Source organism: Bos indicus, chromosome 7 (genome assembly GCF_029378745.1).
Source record: "Bos indicus isolate NIAB-ARS_2022 breed Sahiwal x Tharparkar chromosome 7, NIAB-ARS_B.indTharparkar_mat_pri_1.0, whole genome shotgun sequence".
Classification (NCBI taxonomy): domain Eukaryota; kingdom Metazoa; phylum Chordata; class Mammalia; order Artiodactyla; family Bovidae; genus Bos; species Bos indicus.
Genome location: NC_091766.1, coordinates 15,072,709 through 15,096,521, shown reverse-complemented (window position 1 = coordinate 15,096,521; position 23,813 = coordinate 15,072,709). Strand labels below are relative to the sequence as shown.

The following is a 23,813-nucleotide window of genomic DNA, read 5'->3' as shown; positions in this document are numbered from 1 at the left end:
CTAAAAGATAACCCAATTCACAAAATGGGCGGAAGACTTGAAGAAATGTTTCCCCCAAGATATACAAATGACCAGCATGTGAAAGGATGCACAGCATTATCCATTCAGTTCAGTTCAGTTCAGTCGCTCAGTCGTGTCCGACTCTTTGTGACCCCATGAATCGCAGCACGCCAGGCCTCCCTGACCATCACCAAGCCCCGGAGTCCACTCAGACTCATGTCCATTGAGTCAGTGATGCCATCCAGCCATCTCATCCTCTGTCGTCCCCTTCTCCTCCTGCCCCCAATCCCTCCCAGCATTATCCATTAGGCACCTGGAACTCAAACCATAGTCAGAGGCCCGCTGCTCACCCAGCAGGATGGCTACAATTTTAAACAAAACTGGGAAATAACACATGCTGGTGAGAAACTGAAACTCTCAGACCCTGCTGGTGGGAACTCAGAATGGGAAGCCGCAAAGAATTACCATTTGACTCAGCAATCCCACTCCTAGGTATATACCCCAAAGAACTGAAAGCTGATATTCAAACAAATACTTGTATGCAAATATTCAAAATGTCACTATTCAAAACAGCTCAGATGTCCATCCACTGATGACTGGATAAAGAAAATACGGTCCATCCACAGAACAGAATATTACTCAGCCATAGAAAGAAATGAAGCCCTGACACCTGCTACTCTGTGGATGAGCTTCAGAAACTTGATGCCGAGTGAAAGAGGCCAGACACAAAAGGTCACAGGTGTACGATCCCATTTATCTGGAACATCCAGAGTTAGTAAATGCAGAGACAGAAAGCAAATTGGTGGCTACCAGGGGCTGAGGGTAGGAGAATAGGGAATAACTGCCTAATGGAAACAAGGTTTTCTTTTTGAACTGATGAAAATATTTTGGAAATAGAGGTGGTGGTTACCGGATACTGTGAGTATACTAAAAGCCACTGAATTGTTTTTTGTTATGTGAATTTTATCTCAATAGAAAAAGCAAAACTTTCCCAATGCATGAGTCTGGATATGAAGGGCCGACCGGTGTTCGCTGGGCCCCCTGCTCACCCCTGGTTTGGTCTGAGCCCTAAGCCTGGTCCACAGCCTGGAGGAGGCTCCTGAGGCCACAACCTGGGTTTCCACCAGACCACCTCACACCTCAGGAGCCAGGTGCCACCTCCTGGGGGTGAGAAAGGGGAGCAGGGCATGGGTAGCCTCCTGACAGCGGGCAGGAGGGAAGAGGGGACTAGTGGGGGCAGCCCCAGGGTCACGGCCAGGCCGCAGCCACAGGGGGCCCAAGACAAGGTGCCCCCGAGTCCAACTGTAAATGGGTCTCAGGAACGGACCTAAAACCTTGACGCAGTACCCATGGCCGCTCCTGGGTCAGAAAATAAAGCCAATCTGTCAGCTACTCCCACATGGTGGCAAACAGACCAGGGAAGGCCTGTCTCCCTTTTTGCCAGACCAGAAGAGCCTGGCAACCCAAGCAGCTGCCCAGCGGCCTGGCGCCAGGCAGGCGACCACAAGGACCTATGGCCAAGGGAAGCTTGGCTTCATCCAGGGGCCCGGGACAGGGAAGCCAGGGCGAAGGACAGCCTGAGTGGTCTCATCATGGGTGGGCCCCCCAACGCCCACAGGACCAGCATTTTGTATACATCATAGCTATACAACCAGAGGTCAGTCCCTGGTACGCAGGGGATGGTCGGAAAATATCTGAAAAACCAAAAGAAAAAAAAAGCTGAATCAAGTTCCTGTCTTTTTTAAAAGCCTCAGGAGAAGTCAGAGCTCTTGGACTGGCAGTCAAGGACCTCCCCTCCCAGCCCCTTCCCAAGGCCACACTAGCGCCCCAGTTCCCACAGTGGGCAGGGCTCTGACCTTTGCACTTGTACTTCCCCTCTCCCCACCTCACTGGGAGGGGCCCTCAGGACAATGGACAGAGCTGGCTGCGCTGAGCCAATGGTTCCCCTCTCCACGCACCTCCCTGAGGCTGGGGCTCAGCCACAGCCTGCCTCCTGGCCCCCCAGGGGGAGGGGTTCCCAGGAGGGGGCTTCTTCCCCCAGGAAAGGGGCCTGGAGCCCACAGGGCCTGGACCCAGCTGCGGGTGAGCCGTGGAAGAGGCAGAACTGGTCTCTGGGCTCTGCTTCCAGAAACTGACCTAGAATGCACCACCCCTCATCACCTTGGCAGGCACGGAGCAGAGAGGAGGGCTGGCAGGCCTTCCTGTCGATCTACCTGCGGGGGGTACGACGAAGGGGGCTTTGGTCTGGGAGGGTGTGCAGGGTACCCTCCCAGCCAAGTTGAGCAGGGCCCGTGTCCCTTCTCCCTGCAGTGATGGGACCGGCGGGCTGAGAAATGAAGGCTCCGAGGAAGCTCACCAAGACGGGCTCTCAACAGGGAAACAAACTCAGATCAAGGAGTACTAGTCAGGCCACAGCCACCGCAAGCATGCCTGCCCTGCTCTTAGACCCGGCCTGACACCCTGGGCTGGCCGCCCACCCATCACACTGTGAAGTCTGTTCCGCTGAGGCTCCGGGGCCAGGGGTCGAGGGGCTAGAATCACCAGGGACAACTCTACAGGGAACGCAGTGGTCTGGGGGTGTGGTGGGGGCCCTGGAAAAACACCCTACCAGTCTTGCTCTCCGGGCGGCAAGGCCCCCAAGTGTCCAAGTCACAGAGGCCGAGTTTCCACAAGCTGCTAGGGCCAGCACCCACCCACACCCTGCTGAGGTGAGACGGGGCTAACACATCAGACAACTTCCCAGGTGCCAGGCTCTGCTCCTGCATTTTTCATGGACTCTTCATAAAATCCTCATATCTCCTGTTACCGCTCCAAAGGCTCAGAGGAGAAAAGGGGCTCACTCAGACAGGTTAGGTTTCTTGCTCCAAGTCACACAGCGAGTGGCTGAGCCTACTGGCCCCAGGGTCTGTGCTCCTAAGTGGTGTGCACACCACCTCTCTGAGCTTCCTTGAGCCAGCACTAGGGAGTTGTGGCCACTTTATCTGTAAAGGACCCAACATTTTTCAGGCCATTTAATCTCTGCTACTGTAACTCAGGGGCTTCCCTGATGGCTCAGTAGGTAAAGAATCTGCCTGCAATGCAGGAGATGCAGGAGACATAGGTTGAATTCCTGGGTCAGGAAGATCCCCTGGAGGAGGAAATGGAACCCACTTGGGCTCTTGCCTGAAATTTCCCACAAAGGAGCCTGGCAAGTTGCAGTCCGAAGTGTCACAAAGAGTTGGACCTGACTGAGCAATTGAGCACACACACGCACATACAGCAACTCAGCTCCACCGCAGACACTACGTAAAGGAGCAAGGGAGCGTGGCTGTGTGCCAGTAAGACTGCATCACAATGGTGTGCAAGGGGACACCCTCCCCACCCCCGAGAGGGTGAGGACAGCCGGGTGGCCAGTGACGAGGATCCCCAGGTGATGGGGACTGAGGCCAGGGACACAGGGGTATTGTGGGGGGCTAGAGATGGCACCTGCAGAAGGCAATGGCACCCCACTCCAATACTCTTGCCTGGAAAATCCCATGGACAGAGGAGCCTGGTAGGCTGCAGTCCATGGGGTCACGAAGAGTCGGACACGACTGAAGCGACTTAGCAGCAGCAGAGAAGGCACCTGACTCAGCCAGGGAAAGAGACTGGAATAAATTCTTCAGCGAGAGGAAACGACACGTGGGAACACAGAGGAGAGGCAGCTATGATATGCTGATTAACAATAAATATGTATTTAGTCGTCTTTCTTGGCACTGAGCTCTTAAAACTTGCAATTTCTCAAGTGATTAAGAGCAATAAATGTGGGCTTTCCTGGTGGCTCAGTGGTAAAGAATCTGCCTGCCAATGCAGGAGACACAGGTTCAATTCCTGGTCCAGGAAAATTCCACATGCCGCAGAGCAACTAAACCCGTGCACCCCAACTACTGAGCCTGTGCTCTAGAGCCCGGGAACCACAACTACGGAAGCCCATGCGCCCTAGAGCCTGTGCTCTGCAACAAGAGACGCCACTCACGGAAGAAGCCCGTGCACCACAGCTAGAGAGGAGCCCCCACTTGCTGCAACTAGAGAAAAGCCCACACAGCAACAAAGACCCAGCACAGCCAAAAATAAACAGATGAAAATTATTTTTTACAAAAAGTTTAAATAAATTAAAGAGCAATAAAGGTGTCTTCTGTGATTCACGTGACGCCCCCTTCAAGCACCCTGGGGTATATGACTTTAGAAAGCCATGTCGGGACCAGCTTAGCAATTAGACCGTTGCAACTTTCAGTCCGCCCTCCTCAGCCGCCAAAGACCAATGGTTAAATTAACCGTACCTATACAATGAAGCCTCCATAAAACCCCAAAAGGACAGGGTACAGGAGAGCTTCTGGGCTGGCAAGCATGTGGCGTGCCAGGAGGTTGGCGCCCCCAGGGGGCGCGGCAGGCCTGCCCCCCCCGCCCCCGCCTCACCCTGCTTGGCTCTTCCATCTGGCAGGCCTGGGCTGCATCCTCTCATGTCAACCAGTCGTCTAGTAAGCGCAGAACTTGAGGACAAGATCCTAGGAATCTCCGATTTATATAGCAACTTGATTGGAAACACCAGTGAGCCAAATGAGGTTGTGCCTGGCGTCTCAAGTGGGGTGTGCACAGTCTGGTGGTACTGAGCCCTCAACTTGTGTGATCTGACACTACCTCCAGGGAGACAGGGTCAGAAAGGAGCTGAACTGCAGGAGGCCCAGCTGGTGCCGGAGAATTGCTTGGCGGTGATCGCAAGTGCTGAATGAGTATTGAGAGCAGGGGACACACACGGGCATGGAGTTCTCCCTTGCAGAGGCCCAGCAGGGAGAATGGGAGGTGACTGGGAATCCTGGCTACAGCCCAGGGAGGTTGCAGGGGTTCCCAGGCAAGATGAGCGATTTGCAGGGAGGCTGTGGAGGAGCTGAGAGAGGCCCCGGTGAACCTGGTGAACCACCCAAAGGGACCCCGTGCCAGGAGAGGGCAGGGCTGGAGGTCTGCCAGCCAGGCAGAAGAGGATGGAGACTGGGAAGCAAGCAGCTCTCGCGGACAAGCTGCCTCCTCCATGCCCAGCACAGCACCACCCTGAGGCCCCTTCTTGTTGGCTCCTTGGATAGCACCATGGAACCTGGAGCAGCCGAATAGGGCAGGGACACTGAGGCACGGGGGCTCCCTTGCCCCAGGCCTGAAGGAAACGCCCTACTCCCCACCCTCACTCCTGGGCCTAATCCGGGGCCTGGCACTCAGATAGGCCTCAAAGAAGCTGGTGGCCTCAAGGGCACTGACCAGATGACCCGGGGACGTGCTGAGCCTCCAGGCATGTCCCAGTCACAGCGTCCAATGCAGCCGGCTTGCTGTGGTCTCTCTCTTGCCCACACTCCTCCGTGGTTCCCCAGAACCTTCTGGAACAAAGTCAAACTCCTTATGGGGCTTGCCAGGCCCTGCTAACATGGATGGCTTGGCACACCCCTCCATCTCCCCACGGGGCCATGCTGATCTTACCACCTCCCAGACCACAGGCAGAAACAAGGCCTTCTCCCCAGCCTTCGTGGTCCCTTGACTCTTCCCAGGCACCCTGCCTCTCTTTCCCTGCGTCCCTGTCACCTCTTCCAGGGGACCAGGAAGGTTCTCCAGCACTTCCTGGACAAGCTGAACCCAGGGCTCTGCACGTGGCTGGCCAAGCACCCCCCCAGCATCTGAGGATGCTGACCTGCGCGGCCGCCCCCAGGCCTGGGGTCACAGAGGCCCGGCCACTTCCCTACGTGCAGAAGGCAGCCAGAATGGGGGGTCCAGCTGCCCAGGCCAAGGGCACGTGTGGCCTGGGGAAGGCGCCGGGCAGCCCTCTGGTAACCCCTGTCCTTGTCCCCCCTTCCCCTCTGCTCTGGAACAAGCAGGGGGCCTTGAGCCCTTCATGCTGGACAGACTTGTGTCAGAGGGGCCCAGCAGAATGGGAATAAATGCCGGGAGCCAAGCTTCTCCTCCCACAGAACCGTCTGTCCTGGTGTGAGAATGAGGGGCGCTCTCTGCCTCCTGGGGAACAGAAAAGCGAGACGGAAAAGCAGCCGCCAGCTGGTGGAAGGGAGCAACCCACACACAAAAGGGCCACATTTCAAGTCCCTGCCTCTCTAGCGGGAAAACTATTACAGCCACAAGCGAGGAATAATTAAAGCTATTTATCTTGGCAGACTTGGGAGAGGGGGGGAGATGCCTGTCCGAATGTGAGGTCTTTTATGAAATCGCCTCCTACTGCCAAATAAAACACAGGCTTTCACCTTCCAGAGGAAAAACACTGCACAGGAGAGAGGAGAGTCGGGTGAAGAGGAGAACAAGGCACAGCAATCAGTGCTCTCCGCGGCCCACCCAGCGGCCTCCCCCTCTGCTCAGGGCTGTCGGCTGGCTTGCTGGGCAGCTTAGCCTGTAGCCTGCGCAGTGCCAACTGTGGGCATGAGGGCACGGCGGTGAACAAGCCGGCTGGGCCCTGCCTTCCCGTGCTCCCCAGGGAGAAGGCAGGGTAAGAGGGGCTGGAGGGAACTCAGGGGGCTGATACCCACGATGCCCTGTGCAGCACGGATCATGGGCTGCCTCAGGGCAGCAGCAACATCCAAGCCAAGCCAGACCGCATGAGGGTACAGGGCTTGTCCTCCAAGAGCCTCCCATCTCCCACAGGCACCAGGCCCCTCTGCCCCACCTCCCCAGTGGGGGCAAGGCCAAGAGGACAGTGGTTTAAATGGGGGCATCGAGGGACTTCTCTGGTGGTCCAATGGCTAAGATACCAGCTCCCAGTGCAGGGAACCAAGGTTCAATCCCTGGTCAGGGCACTAGATCCCTGCAACTAAGAGTTCACATTCCACAATGAAGACAGAAGATTCCACATGGACAGCTAAGACCCCAGGGAGCCAAGTAAATAAATGGACATCCAGGAAGACCTAAGTTCAGGGCCTAACGGGCCGCCCTCTAGATGTGACCTCGGGCCTCATTTCCTCATCTGTCCATTGGGGATCATGGCACAGCCCACAGGGAGGGCCTGGCAGACAGCCCCACCACCTGCCTTCACCCTCAACCTCAGGAACCTCATCTGTGCAATGGGGCTGCAATGGGGATAATGTCAACATAAAACCCTTCCTAGGACTTCCCTGATGGTACAATGGATGGGAATTGGCCTGCCAATGCAGGAGACACAGGTTTGATCCCTGGTCTGGGAAGATCCAACACGCGGCAGAGCAGCTAAGCTCTCGTACCACAACTACAGAGTCCGCGCTCAGGAGCCCGTGAGCTGCTAATACTAAAGCCTGTGCGCCTGGAGCCCGTGCTCCGCAACAAGAGAAGCCACCACGCGGAGAAGCCTCACTCACCCGAACTAGAGAAAACCCACACACAGCAACGAAGACCTAGTGCAACCAAAAACAAACAAATTAATTTTTTAATTAATTAAAAAAAAACCCTCTCTGCTGTGAGGATTCCCCGAGATAACAGGGCAGGGCAGTATGAGTGTACTAAGCACTTCATGATCAGGAACCACCACGGTTCTGGGAATCCTAGCCCGGCCTCGCCTCCCTCTCTGGCTGTAACCTAAGCTGGCTGCTCCAGTGCTGTCCTCGGAGACGCTTGGAGCAGCTGCTGCCACACCGCCCAGCCCCGGGGTATTTGAGGAGTGTGAGGTCACCGTGGGCTCCTGGGCCTGACCTTGGCCTGGGTGAATCCCAGCCCCTCCCCGTAGGGACCCAGAGCCCCCCGCGCCCCAGGGCAGCCCCTGTCTGAGTGTCTCTTCCCAGCACACATGATCAAAGACTTCTAACCTACAAGTTCCCTTGCAGGGCCTTATCCTATAGCTCTACTTTTAAATGTCTGTGAAGATGCACTTAAATACAGGACTGTTCAAAACAGCAAAAAACCAACGTACCTACAGAACGAGTGAAGGAAAGGAGGGCCTAGGAAAGACACAGACTTCAATCCATAGATGCTGCCATGTTAAGATGACCAAGCCACACTGTTAGGGATACACGGTGTAAAATACACGCGCCATGGGCGTAAAAATGAGCAGGGCGAGCTGGCACGGGGAAGGCCTGTCTAGAAAGAAACACCACGAAATGACTTCTGGGGCTGCCTCTGGAAGGGAGGTGTACTTTTTCAACAGACACAGACACACAGACACACACACAGACACACACACACATGCCTCTGGAAGGGAGGTGTACTTTTTCAAGACACACACACAGACACACACACACACCGGTCCCCCCCCCCCCCCGCCCCGCCTCAGGTCCTGTGAACCCAGTTCCACTAGGGCTAAAGGATAGAGGACACTGGCTTCTCAGCTGGTGGGCCAGCACCCCGCACTGCCCTCCCCTGAGTGGGTGTGACGGAGGAAGGGCAGAGGGCTGGGCCAAGCCAGGGTGCTGGAGGCCTCTTGAGACCTGGAAGCCCAGGGCAAGTCCCTCTCCACCTGCTGAGGAGGCCACACAGCGGTGCAAATCCCAGAACTCCAGACCCAGGTTTGAACCACCTGGACTCCACCCTCCAGCCCTCCAAGCTTTCAGGTCTTGAAAAACAGCGCGTCGATCAGCACTGGCACAAGGACTAACACCCAGCGCCCAGCCCAAGACCACAGCACACAGCAGGTGTTCCGGGCACACAACATCTAGCTGGAGCCCCACATCCCCAGGCCCTCTGACCAGAGGCAAAGACGGGAAAGGAGGACTCTCAGAGAGAATCTTGGACACAAGGCCACGCTGGGCCCAGACCAGGCACCTGGCCACTGACTCAACCCTACCGGGTACCCAGACCAGGCTCGGCGCATGCCACTCCGACCTGAAGCAGCCATCGGCTGAGGCTGAGAGCTGCCGGCTTCACGCTGTGCTTGGGAAGGTCTTGACTTTAGGTGTGGGACCTTCGGCCACATCAAAGGCGCCCCGAAGGCTGACCACCAGAGTTGGCTGACCACGAGGGTTATCTCGCTGGGAGGAGACAAGATAGGGGCCCTGGGCTCTACAGGCAACACTTGTTTCTCTCTCCAGGTGGGGGTGGGCGGTTCCTGGTGTCTGCTTATTAGCCTTCATCCCTGTGACAATACTTCACAATAACAATAGCCAGCCATCACTGCTGGCCCACCCCTTGCCACCCGCCTTCTCCAAGCCACCATGGGGCTGACCACAGGCTGAAGAAGAGGCTCCACACCAGAGTCCCCCAAACCTCCTAAGACAGCACTGGCTTCTGGGAGTCAGCAGGGACCCCGTTCAAAGGGTGGTTCATGGGAGCTAGGGGTGGGGTGGCGGATGGTATTTGCCTTTAGGGATTGGAGGCTTGTGGTCCTGTAGGTCTGGTCTGGAGGGACCCCAAAAATGAGTCTAATTGAGGGGTGTGTGGAAGGGCAACTCCAAGAGAAGAAGCCCCAGACAAAGAAAGGGCTTGGCTTTTCTGAAAAGACTACTGGGGCTCTGACTGGGCGGGAGCCATTACATGCAAATATCTCCCCATCCATGCTAATCAGCCGGCAGCCCGGCAGCCCGGGGCTTTGTGAGCTACAAAAGGAACAGCAGCTGTGCACGGTTCCTTGGCTCCTGAAACCAGGGGGGCTTAGAGGACAATTAGGGGTGGGGGGAGGCAACAAACCCATTAGCCCCAGCCCCTAACTCCAGGGGCTGTGCTGTCGGCCTCTAGCACCGAGCCTTTCTTCTTTGGCTGGGACTTTGAAGCAGTTGCTGTACATGGTACCAGGCAGACACCTAATGCAAGTCAGGGCCTCAGCTAATGCTCCCAACCACCACCTTCCTCACTGAGCTCAAGTTCAAGAGGGGAAACTGAGGCCCAGAGAACTGACATGCTTGAAGCGGCCCAGCCTGGGGACCTGGCTGCTCATGAAAGACAGCTGCACCCCACCCCAGTCTCTGGGAGGCAAGTTGGGCCTAGGAGGCTGTGGGGACCATGCTCAGGGTCCAGGGAAGGATGTGGGCCCTGGGCCTCGCAGAGCCAGGCCTAGCTGGTTGACCACAGCTGACAGGCACCATCCCCTAGAGTCCCCACTACAGGCTCACAACAGAGCCAGACTCCAAGGGCTGAGAGGGGTCATGAAGGTGTCCACCACCTGTGACCGCAGGAACTTGGCGGGCAGTGCCTCATGAGGACTGAGGCGCATAGGGGAAGCCTGTCAAGGGCAGCAGGGGGACCCACCCTCAGAGCAGCTGGGACACCCCACACACTGGTTCCCACAGCTGCCGGGGACCGTGTGCTCAGCACAGGAAGCCAAGCCAGTCAGTGTCTGGGGAATGCTAACGTGTTCCTCCTCCAGCCAGCTGAGGGACCTCAGCCCTCAGCCCAGGGTGACTCCAGGGAGGCCAAACCGGAAGAGGCTGGAGGACAGGGCAGAGGAGCCTCGGTGGAGAAGTGATGCAGGAAACCAGCTAGGGGGCTGAGGCCCACCTGCAGTCCTGGTGGAGGGCTCATGACAAAGAGAAGAACACTTAGTCCACTGGCCCAGAGGTAACACAGGATGTCCTGGGGCCGCGTGGCTGCTAGAAGGGCCTCCGCCAGGCCCCTGGCCCTCCAGGAGCCCCTCTGGCCCTGCCTCTGGGCTCGGAGAACCGGAGAACCAGATGTGTGAGTCTGGAGGAGGGCCCCTTTCTGCCAGCAGCTGCCTCGCCAGTTGTGATTCCAGATGTGGCCCAGGCCAGTGGGGACAGAGCCTGCCTGACCCACGATGGAATCGGCAACAAGACAGGAATGAGGAAAGACTGGCTTTGGGCTCCAGAAGAATCCACCAGGGCCACTTCCTTGACACACACCCCAAGGGCCAGGTCTGCCTCTCCTCTAGGGCACTGACTTTCACCAGCACCCCCAGGGAGACGTCAGGGCCAAAGCCGGGTTGGCACCCAACAGCCAGCCACCACCAAGTGCCTCAGTTTCCCCTCTTAGGAAGAGGGTGGCTCCCCAAGGGGCTGCTCTGATGGCCAGGCGAGTCAATGAACGTAGAAAGCCTGGCACGGCGCCCACCAGCTGCTCAGCCCACAACAGCCGTGGTAGGGCCTCAAAGCGGCGATAAGCAGGGCACTGGGGTGGGGGTGGAGGGGCACTGAGGCCAGGCAAACAGCCAGCATCTCCAACCTGAGACTCACGCAACACTAGGGATGCCAACCTCCAGTCACACATTCGGTGTGGACCAGACAGGCTCTGCGGAGGGGGCTTCTGGGACACGACAGAAGGCTGGAAGCCCCAGCCTGCCTTTGCCCTCCCCTCCAGCTCAGCGAAAAATGTGGCTAGCTCTCTGGAATGCCCCGTTTGGATCTGCAAGAGGCCCCCCAATCTGCCTTTGATCATTTATTCACGTGCCCCCTGTGGGGGGGATGACGGAGCATTCCTTTTTCATTAGAGCTCAGATCTGCCGGGGTCCCTGCAGCTGGACTCTCACCAGCTCCTGTGTTGTCAGGCAGGTTTCTATACACAAAACCGTTACGTGAGTATCACATGCAGCCAAGACGAACGCCAGCCACGGGAACACAATTAGCGGGGGAGCAAATCCGCCCAACAGTCTTAAAGAAAACAGCTCAGACCCGCTCTCACCAAAGCTGTGGGTGATGAATCAACCGAAAGAGACAGACAAAAAGAGGGAGTGAAAGAGTTTCTCCCCTTATTCTGTGAAGAGTGGAGGAGGGGAGGAGACAGAGTACCCCCAGACACACACACCCGTCTCGACCAGTTTTCAAGAATACCCTGCCAACCAAACCAAACCCACCCAGAGGCTGCAGGCCAAGTTCTAGGTCTGACTTTGGGTGGCAGTTACTGGGGTGCACACCACGTCAAGTGCACCTTAGGCCCGGGCATCTGTGCGTGTTGATTAAACAATTAAAGCCAGTGATCTAAAGCACAACCCCCACAGGAGACGCCTGAGGCCCACAGGGCCTCCATATCTAACTCCTGCAGGCCTGGGTGAAGCCTGGCCTCAATTTCCTTCAATAACTGGCTTGCAGAGAACAAAAGAGGTGGGTGTGGGGGAAGTCAGGGACTCGGGGATCTTAAACCAAAAGGTGCCACGGCTTCTCGGAGCAGACATAAAGGGTGCCAGCAGCCCCGCCCTGCTGTGTTCCTGGGACCCTGAATCCTGACGCTTTCCCAGCAAGTCCCGGAAGTGAGCAGACAGAAGGGTGAACACACGAAGCGAGCCGTGTGGAACCAGGAAGGGCTTTGGCAGGATCTCCAAGGCCTTCCCAACTGCCCCATACCCATCTGGGGGTTTCAGGATCATCTCTGCCTGGGACATGTCTCTTCCAGACCACACGGCAGGCTTAGGAGACCAGTTATCCCTTATACCATGTTATTCACCTGCTGTATATGTGGGGCAAATCTGTGTGTGCACATGCTCAGTCGCTCAGTCGTGTCTGACTCTTGGCGACCCCACGGACTGTAGCCCACCAGCCCCCAAAACCACTCTCCACTCTAGGAGGGAACAACTGAGAAGGAGGGTCATTTGCCTGGGGTTATGAGGTCAAGTCAGAGGAGACTCTGTGGCCTATGCTAATCATGACCTCCAGATGCCTCTGACCCATGAGAGCTGCTGCAGACCAGGAGGGGGAAGGGTGAGCATTCCAGCCCAGGAATGCAAAGCAGGCCTGTCCCTTGGCCTGGCTGACCAGGAGAGCAGGAATGGCCCAGAGACACAGACCCCAGCTGCCCCAGAGCCGGCCCCGCCGCAGCCAAGCCCGTGGCTCCTGCGCCCAGATCCCCTCCTTCCCACCTCAGCTCTGTCAGGCTGGCGGCCTCCTGCCCCATTCTCTTCAGGTTGGTTCCCAGGCCACACTCCGGCCCCTCCCCAAGCAGGGAGAAGGGGTTCCTCATCCGCCTTCTTTCTGCTCCCCAAGACCAGAATGGAGGCAGGGGCAGGGGTGGCGTCTGATGTGTACAGGGCCTGGAGTCCGGGCACAGGTGACCACCCACCACCAGCCAAACCCCTCAGTGAAACCCCCCTCAACAACAAGAAAGCTGAGATATCCGGGAGGCTGAGTCATTCGCCCAGGATTGCTCTGCTAGGAAAGGATGGGGCAGAAAACTAAGGGATGGGGGAGGGCTTGAACCCAGACACCACCTTGGGTGTCACTTCCCTTCCCAACACCCTGGGCGTAAAGGCCAAGGCCCTGGCTGGGACCCACCCCTCCCCATACTCACACTGCTCCAGCCACACTGGCCATGGGCTGCTCTTGGCCACGCAGGCCCACAGGCTCACTCCCCAGGTCTGCCTGCCTGAGTAGCAGACACTACTTCAAGCACCTTCTATCAGCTCACAGCTCACAACTCTCCAAGGCAGATGCTACCAAGATCCCCATTTCACAGCTGAGGAAACAGGCATAGAGTCTGGGTCATGCTAATGCACTTCCCTTGGCAGCTTTAATGCCCCACTCTGAGCGGTGACCATCCCTGACCAACCTGTACCTCCCACTCACCCCCACTTCGAGCAGCCCCTTCCCCAGCATTCTCAAGCCTCAGCCGGGTTTACCTTCAAGGCACTGGCCACTGTGGGAGATTGCTGAGACAGCGCTTGTCACACATACTCCCACCCCACAAGACCTCCAAGTGTGGACCCACGTGCTTAATCCCAGCTCCTCAAACAGTACCTGGCATGCAATGGATGCTCAGTAACCTTTGCTGTTTAAAGAACTTCCCCAGTGGTACAATGGTTAAGAATCTGCCTGCCAATGCAGGGCACACGAGTTCTATCCCTGGTCTGGGAACTAAGATCCCAAATGCCACAGGGCAACTGATCCTGCACGACTATTACTGAGCCTGAGTGCCCGAGAGTCCATGCCTGCTCTGCAACAAGAGGCACCGCAACGAGAAGCCCGAGCACTGCAGCTAGGGAGCAGTCCCCACCTTACTGCAACAGAGGTGTGTGCATGGCAACGAAGACCCAGGGCAGCCAATAATTCATTAACTACTTTTGGTTACATGATAGATAGCTAACACACTGCAATTGTCATCAGAAGTTTGGTGGGAGAAATAACATTTAAAATTAATAAATAAAGTTAGACAAATGGTAATGACTACAATAAAGAGACAGCAAGGTCACTCTGAATGTGTGCTTCTGATTGAAAGTATGAAAATTCAAGTCTCCCTATTTTCACAGAACTGTTGGTGGGCCCTGCCATCCCAGGTAAGGTCTCCCCCCACTCTCCCCACCAGCCTCTACTACCAGGCCCTCCCCAGACTTGTCATCTGCTTGGGCCCCTCCCCAACTCCAGTACCCAAAGTGGGCAGCCCTTCCTGCTCAGAAATCCAGTAATGTCCTCTTGGCACTCCTGCCATTCATAGTCATTCTCCTGGAGAGGACACAGATACACGTGGCCCCCACTGACTGCTTCACTCCGCAATCTGCTGCTGTCCTCCGTGGCCACCAGCCTTTCTCGGGTCACAGATCCCTCTGAGGGGGATCAAAAGCAAAGGAGCCTCTCCCTCGAAAGAAGCACGGAGAACCAAGAGCCGCTCCATGGCCCCAGGTCACCGGAAGCACATGGAGCTAATAAGTGCTTTACAAATGTTCCCTCCAGAGAGGTGTTGCCACCCCTTTTCTGAAATCAAGGAGGCTCCTCCAAGGTCCTAGCCACCGACTCTTGTCCGTCTACCCTTATGCAAACCGCATGCAACTTTAAGGGGCTGTAAGATCATGGGACACCCACTGACCCACCAGGACCATCCTAGGATTTCAGGTTAAGAGCCTCCACTATGAGCTGCCTGAAGCCCCTGCCAGCCTCCACTCTCCACAGAAGCAGCCAAATCCAGCCCAAGTCTAGCCCTCCCGCTCTCCCACCTGGGATGGGTATTTCTCCCGACATCCTAGCAAACTCACCACCTCCTCAGGTGGTGCCTGCCTCCCCAGGCTCCCCGGCAAAGAAGCCTCACCTGCCGCCCAGTTATCTTGCCTCCCTCCTTCTGCTAGACCTAACCGGTTCAGAATGCACCGCAGAATCCGAAGTTCACACCACACTCCTCCTTGTGTCAAAAAGCCCTGCCCACCCACCTCATCCAGACCCCCACACCTAACGCCTGCGCTTGCTCGCCAGGTGCTGCTCATGGTGTGGACAACTTTCCACCCGTGATCTCACGTACGGGCCCAATCACCCCAACAGATGTGCCACGCCAGGCCCTTAGACACGGCCTGAAACATGTTGGGCTCAGTGAGTTTCAGATTACAAACTGCTCACATCTGAAAAAAGGTAACAAGGTACAGACAGCATGAATTATCCCTAGTAGAGCATAGGCAACAGCTGTAACCAAGCACCGTTTTGCAGCCAAACGTGGGAATGTGCAGTGCTCAGTTGTGCTTGACTCTTTGCGACCCTGTGGACTGTAGCCTGCCAGGCTTCTCTGTTCACAGGATTCTCCAGGCAAGAATATTGGAGTGGGATTTCCTTCCCCAGGGGATCTTCCCTACCTGGTGATCGAACCTGTGTCTCCTGCTTGGCAGGCGGATTCTTTACTACTGTGCCCCTGGGAAGCCCTAAGTGGGAACAGTCATTCTCAACTGGATACCAGAGAGTATAAAAAGCCCCATGTGGCAACTTAGGGCTGGGGTTTTGCCTGAGTTTGGGTCAGGTTAGCTCTTGCTGCCAAATGAGCAGGAAGTCAGGTTTTCAGACCTTTTATATTTCCAAATTGCCAATGAGGGCCTGTGGGCCTGCACAGGTGCAGGTAGAGGTGAGGGAGGGGAGGGGCAGGGCTTGGGAGGTAGTCAGTGGGTAGGGCCCGGGACTAGAAGCCAGGTCAGCTTGAACTGGGGTAACAGCTGTCTAGAGGGAGGGGTGGGGGGCTGAAGAAGGGCGAGGGCTAAGGTTAAGGACATTTTCCCATACCTGATGGACACCCAAAAAAAACAATACACTACAAGTGGGAAGGCAAATGGCTACTGGTGTGGGGCCTGTGATGGGGTGGCCACCAGCAGGGAAGGGGCGCTGGCCATGTGGGGCACAGGCCCCTTCTAAAGGCGGCACTGCCATCCAACTCAGCCTGGGGATGTGAGGGCCCAGGGTTGCAGCCCTACTGATTTTTCAGAAGTACAAGCCAGATTTTGATGGGAAATCACCCGATTTTTGAAAATATCAGGAATCTCCTTTTAACCACAGAGTGGAGCAAACCCTTTAGCTAGGTAACTCACGACCCCTGGCCGAGTGTCATGGCCTTGACTATCTGCCCTTTGCCCTAGGGGCGGAATTCAGCTTTTGTACCATAACAGGACTCTGGGCCTCTAAAGCGCTTCAGGGGCAGACTAAACTGAAACCATGTGATTACATTTCTGTTGCATTCCCTGCAAGCTTCTGCGGCTTCTCTCCTTGCTACCTGCTGCCAGAAGAGTTTTCAGAAATACCATCCTTATCATGTTAGGCCCCCGTGAAAAATGGCAGGGCACTCCTGACCACATATAGGAAAAGGCCCTGTCATTTGGGAGACGTGACCTGGACCCAACCTTGTTACCCATCTTTAGTCCCTCCATTCTGCTCACACCAGGCTGCTGTTCCCACCTCAATGAGTATCTTTCCATAAACCAGGAGTATTCTGCCCAATTATGGTGGCTACATCCACATCCTACCTACTATGGCCAAGGTGACTATCTCCCAGTACCTGTTCTCCCTTTCTCCCACTGAAAGAGAAACCCGGAAATGAGCTGAGGACAGGGTCCCTCTAACTAAAGACTACATTTCCCAGGCCCCCTTGCAGCTAGCAGTGGCCATGTGACTGCATCCTAGCCAATGGGATGCAAGCAGAAGCAACCAGGGCCAGCTTCTGGGAACCTTCCCGAACAGACACCTGGCAATGCTCTTGGAACCCTTTGCCCCTTCCTTGATCCTGCTGTCTGGAAACCAGGTGTAATAGCTGGACTCCTGCTGCAATACTGAGTCATGATGACAAGACTCGACCCTGGGAATGTGGGAACAGGGTTAGCTAGAAGGACCTGGGTCTGAGGACTTCCTCGAGCAGAACTTCCACACCAGCCCTGGTCTCCAGCTTCCAAAGCTTCAGGACCAGAGCACGAGAAATGAACTGCCGGCTTGGTTAAGCCACCCCTACTCTAGGTCTCTGTTAATGCATGGATAAACTGAATCCTGACCACCCAGTTCCACTGAACCACTTTGCAGGGAGCAAAGCATCCAACAGCCAGCTCTGCTGTCTGCCAGCCGGGATAACCCTTTCACCCCTGCTCTTCCAACAACAGTATGGTAGGTGTGTACCTGACCTCCCAGAACTATTCTAAGGCCCAGTGGTAACACACAGAAGGGTCATACCTGTCAGGCTAACTGGCCCACATGGGCCCACACGGTCCAGAAAGCATACTCTATATGGCCTGATCAATCAGGACACTTTACAATCAAAACAAACAGACCTACACAGAGAAGGGCTTTTTGGCTTCTCTTAAGCTGCGCAAGGACACGACTGAGCGACTTCCCTTTCACTTTTCACTTTCATGCATTGGAGAAGGAAATGGCAACTCACTCCAGTGTTCTTGCCTGGAGAATCCCAGGGACGGGGAATCTGGTGGGCTGCCATCTATGGGGTCACACAGAGTCGGACACGACTGAAGTGATTTAGCAGCAGCAGCAAGCTTCGCAAGATCTACCGACCCTGGCTGGGGCTGAGTTCCCAAGTTACCCCTCCTCCTGCCTGTTTCATTCACTTATCCCTGGGGTCTGCAAGCTTTTCCTGTGAAGGACTGGTAGGTAAATATCTTAGGTTTTGGCAGGACTCTATGGTCTTCGTTAAATATTTTTCCTTGGGTTTTCTCCTTTTAATCAACACTTCAAAAATGTACAAACCTCCCTTAGCTCTGACTGCTTAAAAAGTTGGCCACTGGCCCACAGGCCCTGCCTTATACTACCAGCCTTTCCCCAGTGCCTCCAAAGTTAAAGCACGGGGGTCTGTCCATGCCTGGCACACAGAAAGTGCTCAATAAGTGACGGCAGTCAGTAGCAACCGGCAGGCACCGCTGAAAATGTAAATGCCTTCTGATGTGACTACCTTTGTCCCCCAGGCTGGACACTGCATGTCCTAAAGGCTGCACACAGGACCACTTTTCCACAATCTCAGCACCCCAACTGCCCCCAGCTGTCGGGGGTGGGGGCTACCAGGAGCGCGCGTGAAGGAAGTCACAGGGTTCCTGATTCTGGAACCTGCAGCTTGCTTTCACAGAGGGGTTTTCTCTAGGGTTTCCAGCCCCTGGCAGGTCCCCCCACAAACTGAAATCTAGCCCATCAGAGACAGCCCTGCTGTATGTCCCTTCCTAGCCAATGGGGCTGGGAGAGCCAGAGAACCGAGAGAAAAGCAGCCCTGTCATCTCCAGGAAGGCCACCACGGGCCTGAGGAACTGAGTCTGTTCTGCTCACGGCCTCAGCCACCTCACGACGGGCTTCTCAAGGAGCTGCCTCCCGGCAAGTTGGGCGTGGGAAGACTGCATCCAGGAACGCCAGGGCCCGTGCCAAAGCTTCCTCAAGGCCCAGGAAGACGCACCTCTGCCTGGGGAAAGTGGTCCAGTTATGGGAGCTGCCACTTAGCCAATGCCATGGACGTGAGCCAGGGTGACATCAAGTGGCAAGAAGGGGTGGGGAGGGAATTCCCTGGAGGTCCAGCGGTTGGAGGACTCTGCGCTTTCACTGCTGGGGGCAGGGGTTCGATTCCTGGTTGTGGAACTAAGATGTCACAAAACCAAAAAAAGAGAGTGGGGTGGGGAAGGGTCACCATTCACCGCAGGGTGACTGAGCCAGAGCCTTCCACAACTGTCCTCTTTCCCACACGGAGGATGTGAACATCAAGGAATATAGCTACATGTCCTCCTGTATGTCCTGGTTGCTCTTGGTGTTCAGCTGCGAAGTCATGTGTAACTCTTTGCGACCCCATGGACCGTAGCCCTCCAGGCTCCTCTGTCCATGGGATTTCCTAGGCAAGAACACTGGAGTCAGTTGCCATTTCCTCCTCCAGGGGATCTTCCTGACCCAGGGGTTGAACCTGAGTGTCTCCTGCATTGGCAGATGAATTCTTTACTACTGAGCCATCAGGGGAGCCCATCTCCCAGCCTTGCCACCTGACACAGAGGTGGCAGCCCTAGGGGGTCCTTCTCCCATCTGCTGGGGATGGGAGGCAGCTGGACAGCCCCACAGCATACAGGACTTTCTACTAGAAAAGCCAGCTCTTCACCATTCCACACCAATAGCATCACCAGTGATAACATCTGTGGACCAACCTACCCTTTATGGCTGGACTCCCTGCTCCACTTCCCCCATATTCCCAGGCCCCCGGTGGCACTATTCTCTCTGCAGTGGAGGAAACTGAGGTCGTGTGCAGGTACCTGTTGCTATCGGTAAGGAAACAGGTATCGCGATAGGTGAAATGGCAAGTTCAAGACTGAGTAGCCAGTGATTCACACCAGTCAGATTCCGTGCTCAAGACTCTCACCTCCCAGATGTGAGGCACGGGGAGATTCACGTGGATGTCTTGGCCCACCCCCCAACCCTCATGCCCCGCTCTGACCCCTCAAACACAGTTGAATGTCAGGTATCTGGCGATCACCAGTGGCTCACAGGACCCCGCCTCATGAGGGACAGGTGAGCAGAACAGGGTTCCTGAAGCCTTCTCACCTGGCCAAAGCAGGTCAGGTGAAGGGTCCAGAAGGGTCCCAGAAGGGTCCAGGATGGGAAATGCTGAGTCCAGGGACGGAAGTTCATTCCAAGAGAAGGCCTGAGGCTGCCAACAATGCAGTTTGCCCCCAAGTCCCCCCAGAGGCCAGACCACTTTTGCCTCTTCCCAGGGGACCGTGGCCAGCCGTCCACGCCCAGCAGGCCCAGCCTGCTCACTCATCTGAGGCTCTGCACTCCCCCAGCAGACTTCAGAGCAACTGGGAAGCAGCACTGCCTCGCCCTGAGGCTGCCAACTCCGAGGCCCTCGCCAGCCTGTTACGGGAGTTCGTTCCCTGAGCAAACACGCTGTGCCACCAAGCCCTGTCATCACCTCCATCCTGCCACCCAGGAGACCGAGGCACAGAGGCCCCCAACTACCTGCCAGGCACCAGTCCAGCCCACACAGTGGATGGCCTCAAACATATGCCCAAGCCCTAACCCCCAGAATCTGTGCATATGACTTCACGTGGAAAAGGGATCCTTATAGACATAATTAAGGATCTAAGATCATCCTGGCCTTCCCAGGTAGCTCAGTGGTAAAGTCCCCTCCTGCCAGTGAAGGAGACTCGGGTCCGATCCCTGGGTTGGAAGATCCTGTGGAGGAGGAAATGGCAACCCACCCCAGTATTCCTGCCTGGAAAATTCCACAGACAGAGGAGCCTAGCAGGCTACAGTCCATGGGGTCACAAGAGTCAGACATGACTTAGCGCCCACGACTGACTGAATGAAGATCATCCTGGATTTAGATTCCAGATTCATGTGTGCGTGTTCAGTCGCTCAGTCATGTCTGACTCTTGCCACCCCATGGACTGTAGCCTGCCAGGCTCCTCAGTTTATGGGATTTTTCAGGCAAGAATACTGCAGTGGGTTGCCATTTCCTTCTCCAGGGGATCTTCCCAACCCACGGATTGAACAGGCATCTCCTGTGTCTCCTGCATTGGCAGACGAGTTGTTTATCACTGAGACACCTGGGAAGCCCCTAAATCCAGTGACAGGCAACCTTAGAGGGAAAGACACAGAGACACAGGGGAGCAGCCCATGTGGAGATGGAGGCAGAGACTGGATTTCTGTGGCCTCCAACCAAACAATGCCTGGAGCCACTGGACATTGGAAGAGGCAAGAAAGAATTCTCCTCTAGAGCCTCTGGAGTGCGTGTGACCCAGCCAGCACCTTGCCTTTGGACTTCTGCCCATGAGCTATGAGAGAATACATTCCTATTGGTTTAAGCCACTCCGTTTGTTAAGCAGCCCTGGGAAACCAATACAACCAGGCTCAGCCAAGACCACAGACCATGCTCTCAACTCCATGCCAGAGTGACTTGGGCATAAAGGGGACAGGAATTATCTCAGATCCCTGAGACTTTTGTCATTCCAGACTGAGACTCTCGGTGTGAGAAATGCAGACTCTCTCCTCTTGAAGATCACTTCAGTTATGAATGACCACCCCAAACAGAAGTGTTCCTTTATTATAACTAGTAACAATTCCAAGTGTATCCACAAAACAAAAACAGGAAAGTAAAAACTCTCCTGGAGGGGCTTTCCTGGTGGCTCAGTGGTTAAGAATCTGCCTGCCAATGCAGGAGACATGGGTTTGATCCCTGGTTCAGGAAGATCCCGCATGCCTCGAAACTAAGCCCCTGCATCACAAAATACTGAGCCTGTGCTCTAAGAGCCTGAGAGCCACAACTATTGAGCCCACGTGCTGCAACTACAGAAGCCCAGGTGCTCTAGAGCCCATGCTCTGCAACAAGTCGAGCACCGCAACTAGAGAACAGCCCACGCTCACTACGAGAGAAAAAGCCCACGCAGCAACGAAGACCTAGCACAGCCAAAAATAAATTAAAAACCACGTAAAAAAATTTAAATAATAAAACTCTCCTGGAGAAAGATGTGAAGAGAGTATATGAGAACACTGTACAATCTTCCTAGTAATTCTATAAATCTAAGCCTTTCCTAAAATCAAAAGAAGTTTATTTACCAAAGAAAAACCAACTCCCCTGGAACTCCTCTGAGGATCAGCCCTGGGACCCTAGTTTGAGAAACGATGCCTTACTTGGTGCTGTGCCCATTCATGTATGTAGAATGAATGGCAGTGCTTATGATCTGGGGGGCCCTTCAGAGCTTAAGTGTCTGTCTTGAGCACCGATACCCACCTGGCATACTCTTTTCTCCCCTCATCTGGTCCAAGAAGACCCAGCTCTGCCGGAGCAAAAAGAGGTGTGATGCTGGGTGTGAGGAATTCTGTGTGGGAACCAACTGCTCCACACACTTCCCTTCGGAAAACCCCATGCCCAAAGTGGCAAAACGCTCACACAAACCACCACCAGGAAAAGCCTTCTCAGTGACACACGGAGAACATCAGAGCAAGAAACCGGGAGAGACAAAGCTGAGTGTAATAGAATAACAAAATGTGAAATGAGAAGAGAACAGATAAGAACAAGAGAGAACAGATAGGAGTAAGAAGAGAAAGAAAAAGGATGAACTACAAAGACGCGGGGTCTTGGCAAACACATTTGAGATCTTTCTCCCCCGCCCCACACCGAAATGTCAGTTTTGAAACTAGCTTCTGAAAATGTAACCAGTTTCTCACATCCCCAAAAAGGAAGATCGGGGGACCGTGGCGAGGGAGGAGGCAGTGTTACATCTTACTTCGGAGCCCGGCATCAAGAAAGGGCCCCAGCCGTCCACGTTTCCACGAGGCGCACACCCAGCGGCTCGCACCACCCTCGCAGGGACCCTCTCCCCAGATCCAGAAGTTTCCCACTCGGGGGTCGGGAATGCCAGGCCCTCCAGATGAGTGGAACAGGGTCCTCCAGGCCGCCCCAGACTGGGCACCACTTTCCAACCGTCCTTAGCAGTCCAGAGGGTCCCTTGGATGGCCCGAGGCTGTCCACACCCCTCCCTCCTCTCCGCTACGGCGGCCACACCCGCCCCCAGACTCCCATTCTCTCCCACGCCCAGGCCCCCTCCCCTCCCACCCAGCCCCCACACCCCCGGCTTCTTCAGAATTCTTGCCTTCCACTCTCGGCCCCCCACTTCCTGCCCACCCTCTCCCAATCTCAGGGCCCTCACTACCCCCCCACTTCCCGCTTCCCTCCGCACTCGGGGCACCTCACCTCTGGCCACCACGCACGCCCTCTTTTCTCTTTCTGCCCTTTGACACCGTTCCTCCACGCCCCTCACTCGGGGGCCCCCCCCACACCCAGCTCCCTCGGTTCGGCCCCACAGACCCCACATCAGGCCCCCACGGACCAGGGCCCCTCACCCTGGGAACCCCAGGCACCTCACCGCGTCCCTCCCGGCCAGGGTCCCCCCCACCGCGACCGGCCTCGTGCGCAGCCCCCGCGCGCAGCCCGGCCCCGGGGCCCCGCACTCACGGCTGTAGAGGGCGATGCCCGCCGCGTCCGGGCCGGCGCGCACCTCGAGGCGCAGCGCCTGCTGCTCCGCGTGCCGCTGGATCTCGCCGTTCGCGTCGCCGATGGTGAGGAGGCGGGCGCCGGGGAACACGGACACGGCCCCGCAGGGCCCCGTGACACTCGTGCCGGCCGCCCCCGCGCCGCCCACGCCCGGCCCCGCCGCCGCCGCCGTTGCTGCCATCTTAGATCCGGCTCCAGGCCCAGCCACCGCCGCCGCCGCCGCGCCCGGGCCCAGGCCGCCGCCGCCGCTGCCGCCGCCGCCGAGCAGGCCGAGGCCGAGGCCGAGCCGGGCAGCGCCGCCTGCCGGCCACGCGCCGCCTCGCCGCCACCGCCGCTGCGGCCCGGCCACCCTGGCGCAGCGCCCCCTGCAGGCGGCTCTGGGCGCTGGCGGGGAGCACGGTGGGGGGCGGGGCCGGACCCCCTCACCCCGTCCCGCCCCGCGCGAATGGGCGCTGCTTTGTGAGGTGACTCCGCGGCCCAGGAACTGCAGAGTGGGAGCGTACGTCAAGGGTGATGCTCTGCCGCGCGGACACGCCCCTAGATCTAGGGCCCCGCCCCTACCCCGGCGTGGCCCGAACGGCCGGCCGCGCTTTGTAAGACCGTGGAGGAGGCCCAGGAAGGGCGGGGCCCGGAGCTCGGGCCAGGGGGCGGTGCTCGCCTTGAGGACACGCCCTCGGGCCCCGCCCCACGCCGGCGGCCGCGCTGTGAGGTGGCTTTCTGGCCAGGGAAACGGCGGGGGCGGGTCTGACGCCTGAGGCTTGGCTCCGCCCCCGGTCCCG

General features: G+C 56.6%; 1 protein-coding gene across 3 annotated transcripts in view; it reads right to left on the bottom strand.

Moving 5' to 3' along the window:
* Positions 1-23,260, bottom strand: part of CARM1 (coactivator associated arginine methyltransferase 1) — a 43,175-nt gene extending 19,915 nt beyond the window's left edge. Inside the window, exon 1 of one of the 3 annotated variants that reach the window (XM_070792843.1) lies at positions 22,996-23,260. In XM_070792843.1, coding sequence (XP_070648944.1) covers positions 22,996-23,215 — 220 coding nt within the window. In that variant the 5' untranslated portion in view covers positions 23,216-23,260. The remainder of the gene's footprint in view (positions 1-22,995) is intronic. The other 2 variants (XM_070792845.1, XM_070792844.1) reach the window with 2 other exon arrangements.
* Between the last annotated feature and the right edge of the window lie 553 nt (positions 23,261-23,813).